Consider the following 6,000-nt stretch of genomic DNA (forward strand, 5'->3'; position numbering starts at 1 on the left):
ACTGGGTTTTCTCTATTACGAAGCACTGAGTGTTAGGAACCACTTGACTGGTCAGTGCTGGTCAGATCTTCAAGAAGAACCACAAACTGTTTCCAATCAAACCAATTCATTCAAAACAAAAGTCCATAAAAGAGTTCTCTGGCCCCGAAGGCCCTTCAGGGGACTGAGAAAGGAAACAAGATGCCATACGCATGTTTACTTAAATCACAAGTAGAGCCATGAGGTGGTTCTATGGTGATATTACAGATGTTCCCACCTATAGAGCAGAGTCCAGATTCTCCACAGGAGAGCTTATTGAAAATAGTTTCTGGAGCATTCTGGAGAGCACATTTGCACCAAATCAGTGTGAGAAACCCAGCTGCCTCACATGGTATAATATAAAGATTTGAACAGAACTGAAGCCATTTATTGACAAAAGCACAACTTATAAACCTACTCATCCAGACTGTAATGCATAGTGACTGAGTGCAGTCTGGGGGTGTTTACACAGCTGTAACCACCTTAAAAACTAAACCTCTCTTGCATGTTTCAACTGTCTGAATAAAAACAGCACGTTAGAATGAAGGGATGATGAATGAAAGAATGAAAGGTGGCTGTTACTTATAATACTTATAATAGAGTAGATTTATAATATCCCATAATACCATAATAATAATCATGTCAGGGGAGTACAATGGAGTCATTGTACGCCTCAGTCACAATGAGAGCACATAGGTGTGTTTGTTTTATGAACTCTGAAGGAAAATGTGTCAGTGTGTGAACTTACATTTTCTGCACCGGCTTCTTCCGTTTCTTCACAGCGTAAAGCGTCGTGCTCGGCAGCATGGTGAACTCCGCGCACACAGACTGGGCAAACACTGCCTTATTCCCGGCTTGGTTGCTCACAAAAACAAGTCCAGCAGCGTCCGGAAGACTCAAATCCCTAGTGTTGTAGGAGGAGAACACAGAGCAGGGGAAACGTAAACTCAAAGCCCTCTTCTTCCCCCCCAACCCCCCCTCTCAGCCGCGCCGTCTGCGCCGTCTGCGCCCGGCGTAGAAAACCACTTTTGTTTTCTTACGCTTACGTTCAAAAGCGCGCGTCACATGTTCACAAAGTCACGGAACTTTGTCGTACGTCCGTCCGTAAACGTCGCCATTCGTTACCGTTAAAATGGAGGTGGAAGAGTCGCTCTGTGCGAGTCGTCTGCCTGCCGTCACCTCCGTAGTGATCTGACAGAATCGCTGCTCCCGTCTCAGTTTGGCAGCGCGTGCACTCGCACGCGCACGTGGTGCGTACTTGTGTGTGTGTGTGTGTGTCACTGTAAGTACAAATATTTAAGGTCGTCCACTGTGCTCGCACTCTCAGACCGATGCGATTGAGTGGGAAACGGCAACACAGCCAGGAAGACCTTAAGAGCACTGTTTTTAACATATCCTGTAAATATTATCAAATATTATATTATTATACGGAAGAGTATTAGGGCCACATGTAAAAAATAGCAATATACTATTTAAGAAAGAAAACAAACTAACAACAATTCTGTCATTTATCTCAGAATTTAGACTTTAATCTCAGAATGCAGATTCCTCTCAGAATTCTGACTTTAATCTCAGAATTCTGACTTTTTTCTCAGGACTTCAAATAAAATAGATAGATAGATAGATAGATAGATAGATAGATAGATAGATAGATAGATGGAGGTGTGTCTGGATCACCACCGCCAACCACAATCTCACCATTTCTTCACGGGCCGAGTGTTTCAGCAACATTGTCTGCAGTTAATCCAATAATCACAGGAGCTAAAGGAACATTATTTAAACAGCTTTACCTGCTTCGTCTCCTCTGCCTTTTTTGCAGCACGTCGTGGCCCCACACAGGGCCTCGTGTCATTCATTTGCGCGGTCAGTTTTTGAATGGAACAACGTTATCGGGGAGGGAGGGGGGGGAGCCTTCCCTGCCTTTATCCTTTATCAGGCTTATTTTAGAAAGAGCTGTCCGACACACAGCTTGTGAAACTTCAGCGCTGTATATGTAGCTCTGAAATAGCTGGTGGTCGAGCCGACATGTGGGGTCACGCTGCCATTTGTCTTATTTTTGCTTGTCATGGTGAAAAAGGGGGAACTGATTTGACTGCCCCGGCTTCACCCGCTGCATCCACAGGTGAAGGTTCAGTGTCTTTTCCTTGTTGCTCAACTCCTGCCTGTACTGGCACATGTTTGCAGTTACAACATGAATTGGCCAAGGTGCATGTACATATTTATTAAATGTTTCGGCCTCTTGGCGGCGAGTCAACGTGTCCTCCCACGCTCTGTCACACTGAGGTAAACAGGGTTGTATCAAAGTCAAGAAAATGAAGGATTCTTGTATTGTTCATTGTGCTCCGCGCAGGGGGGGGGGGAAAGCCGGTATAACATAGGGTGAGGGACTTGCTGCAGCACGCCATGGACCAAAGTTTCCTCTTCTTTTTCTCTTTTAAAAAAGTGAGGGCTTCATTGATTTCTTCATACTTTGTTTGTTATTCAACATCTGTCATCGGACATAAAATAATCTGGAATTTATTGGCTGTGACTCTCGATGTCATCCAGCTCCAGATTGTGTAATGTGCTACTGACGTCCAAGATCGCAGTTTTGAATACAAACTGTCATGCATCGGGAACATTGTGGAGGGGGAAACAAAAAAAGAACAAAGACGGTGACATGAGACTCGAGCCAGTCGTTGTTTTGTTTGTCTTATGATGTGAAAAATCTATTTCAGGCTTCTGATCGAGGCTTTTTTTTTTTTTTGGCCATGAAAGTAAAAACCTTGTAGGGCCACATTAAGGTTGATCCGTGCAGGTGAGTCTCAGCAAAGTCACATTCTTGTTTCATCATGTGACAATGCACATCTCTGACAGAACCACACGCGGTGTTTGAACATCTGCCTTGACCTGTTGGGGTAGGAGAGAGGAGATAAAGGAGGGGAAAAGGGAAGGGGGTAAGTGAAGGAGAGGTGGGTGAGACAGAAGAATGGAAAGTGGAGAAGAAGATAGAACATCAATGATCTTCATCATCTCATCCACTTGGTTCCCTCTCCTCATGTGACCCTCAGTGAAGGGTCACAAAGCTGCTTTACACGTTATGCTTAAGTTTTTTTGTTTTCTGCAGCAGACCTTGCAGACCCTTGTTTCTTTTAAAAAAGAGGGGGAACAAGCTCTTTTACGTCCTGCAACATTTCTGTTGGGTGGGTGGTGCAACAGGCCACAACACAACATGCAAACATAAAGCTGTCAATCTAAATTTGTGAACATTCTGGTTGTACCGTTGTTATCACTGAAGATATTTCAAAATGTTCTGAGGACACGTCATCGCCTAACACAAATGTTACTTTAAATATGTTGTATACTGTTCAAATTTCTAATTTAACACACAAAATCTGGTGTTCGTGTACAACTAAAACCTTGTTTTTCTTCATTTTAAATTGTTAATACACTATTTTAGCATGCAGTACAATTGTAAATTACTGCCAGCTATTGAAAGTTATCCTAAGTCCTAAGTCCAGACACACATTTTGTGGCTTAGGTGTTACATACTTATGGGTAGTATCACCAAAATGTAAATGTCACACACTGGACCTTTAACATCTGGTCCCTACAAAGCAAATGAAATCATGATAAGATATGAAATAAAGTAAAAAAAATGTTCCTCAAAGTGGCACAAAAATTAGAAAACAAACCACTGAAGAACTTTATTCACATAGATGTGTGCTTCTCATTTGCTCGATTGCTTTGTGTAACACTTCCAGGTTGGCTGGGATGGAAGCGCTGATGGGGGGGGGGCTCTTGGCATCCATGTAACCATGGCAGAACGTTATGTTTCCCCACTAAACACGGCAGTTAAAATTCAACAGCTATCTGCAATATGCCACCCTCTGGCCCTATTAAAATGCAACCGTTGTTGAAAATACACCCTATTTTAATACAGCTTGGCTCGGCCGCTCGCTCGTTCTTCTTTATGAGACGAGCTTTTTTAAAGGTTTCTTTCTTTTCCCTCAAATCTGCCTTGTTTTTCCTGTCTTCACATAAGGATTTTTGACGAGGAGGACGACGCGCTATAATGACTTTGTTATCTCAAGATAGTAAATGGACCAGAGGTGTTGTTGTTTTAAGTGAAACATCCACAAAAAGGGCCTTTATTGGCACAGAGAGCAGATGGTATAATAAAGCCAGAGGCTGTTGTTCCTCGTCATTAGCATGATCTATGAATAAACTTTGCCACTTTATTTGGCAGCACCGAGACGACCTGAAGGGCTGCAGAAACTTTCCACCGTGTCACCGCAGTCTGCTGCTGCTGCTGCTGCTGCTGCTTCATGGTGCAGAGGTGACATTTACACAGTGGTAAACAAACATTTGAAGCTTCACACACACGAATAATCATATTTCTGTCCATTTTAAGACCGGCATTGACGGCCTACATAACTTTAACCTCACCACAGTTCCAATGTGAGCCCTAAACTCGACCAGTGCCTCACAAATGCTTCATAAGGACGTAACAAATCCAAGCAAACACACACACACATACGTTGAGCCCCTCAGGTCCAGGGCAAGAATGAAGCGGTTGTGCCTTGCTCAACAGCATAGCACAGCATCTGACTCACTTTGCTGAGTCACATGATTTGCATATCCTTTCTTTCCAAGGCCGCCAGTCACCAGGATGAAGTTTAAACACTGAAATCAGGGAACTTGTTTCACATTAAAAAAAAGAATTAAATGGTTTAATTTCTGCATTAAAATAATCTTATGTTATAGGCTTTGTTCAATTGTGTATAAAATATAAGACAGAACACCCTTTTAAATTTAATTTTGGTCACCTTTTATTTCATTTCATGTTATTATTTTTATTTAGTGTGTGTTTAACTGCACTGCAATTATCCAATGTAACGTATGACGTAGGTATATTAGGTTTATTTGACTTGTAAGTTGTGTTTTTAGTGCACTATTAAGTGTCGTTTCACATTTTCTTGTGCCGATTATGTTTTTATATTTATGATGTGCCGATTGTTAATGTGTGTGGTGTAATTGTAGCGCGTGGTTCTGTGTTTTAGTGTCGTTTTAAAGTGTTTGATCATGTGTATGTTATTATACTGTTCATGTCAAAGAGTTGCAGCAGGAGAATTTACACTCTGTGCATTTGACCGTATAATAGGAGTAAACATAGAAGAAATACAAATCACTTTGAGCGTTTGCAAAAAAACAAAAACTGAATTATTCTTTATATTATATTGTTTAGACGCGGCTTCTGTTGCTTCTCTTCTCTGGAGATAAAAATGGGGAATTTTCAGTTCCCCAACCACATAAAAATAACCAGGAAAGCACCCGTCTGTCTCAACCACCCTCGCTCCACTTCTGTATGACAGTGTGCTTCTACAGTCACATGTATCTTGGGCAATAACTTTGCTATTCTTGATATTTGTCTTTTAATGGATGCATTCTGTTCTTTCTTGGCCAGAAGAAGAATTCGCAACCTCCAGTTTATGCACATTGCATTCGAGAGGTTTCTGAAGAAAAAGTACATTTTTGAGGATCTGTCCTGGATTATTATTCTACCTCGTATGGCTGTTTTTCGTCCTTTCACAGCCATCTTCTCACATCTGCTCGTTCTTGCAGCCTCTGACAATCACGTCATCTCCAAAATGGCACCAAACAAGGGACAAAGATCAGGGTGAAACCTTTTTCTGACATCTCAAATTAGCACCGGGCCACCGACAGACGCGGCGGCGTAAAAGGATGTAGATCAAGATTATGATTAAAGGTCACGCCAGCCGCTTGAAATTACAAGCCAGCGCAGTCGTGTTTGGAACATGTCAGGCCAGTCTGGAGGAGCTCGGACCTGCGGCTCATCCTCCATCTTTGGTTAGTGGTGAGAGCCACGAAACTCAGAGGAGACGCAGCCGGCTGCAGCTATGGTTAATAGTCGTATCCGGGACTGGTTTGTTCTGGTAAATTGGTGTCAGATGTTGGCAAATTTGCAAACAAGCAGAGACT

General features: G+C 42.4%; 1 protein-coding gene across 1 annotated transcript in view; it reads right to left on the reverse strand.

Annotated features, from left to right (window-relative positions):
• The window catches only part of ahr2 (aryl hydrocarbon receptor 2), a 57,805-nt gene extending 56,575 nt beyond the window's left edge, over positions 1 to 1,230 (reverse strand). Inside the window, exon 1 of the mRNA XM_044014829.1 lies at positions 767 to 1,230. Coding sequence (XP_043870764.1) covers positions 767 to 825 — 59 coding nt within the window. The 5' untranslated portion in view covers positions 826 to 1,230. The remainder of the gene's footprint in view (positions 1 to 766) is intronic.
• Positions 1,231 to 6,000: the final 4,770 nt, after the last annotated feature.

Source organism: Solea senegalensis, linkage group LG2 (genome assembly GCF_019176455.1).
Source record: "Solea senegalensis isolate Sse05_10M linkage group LG2, IFAPA_SoseM_1, whole genome shotgun sequence".
NCBI classification, from domain to species: domain Eukaryota; kingdom Metazoa; phylum Chordata; class Actinopteri; order Pleuronectiformes; family Soleidae; genus Solea; species Solea senegalensis.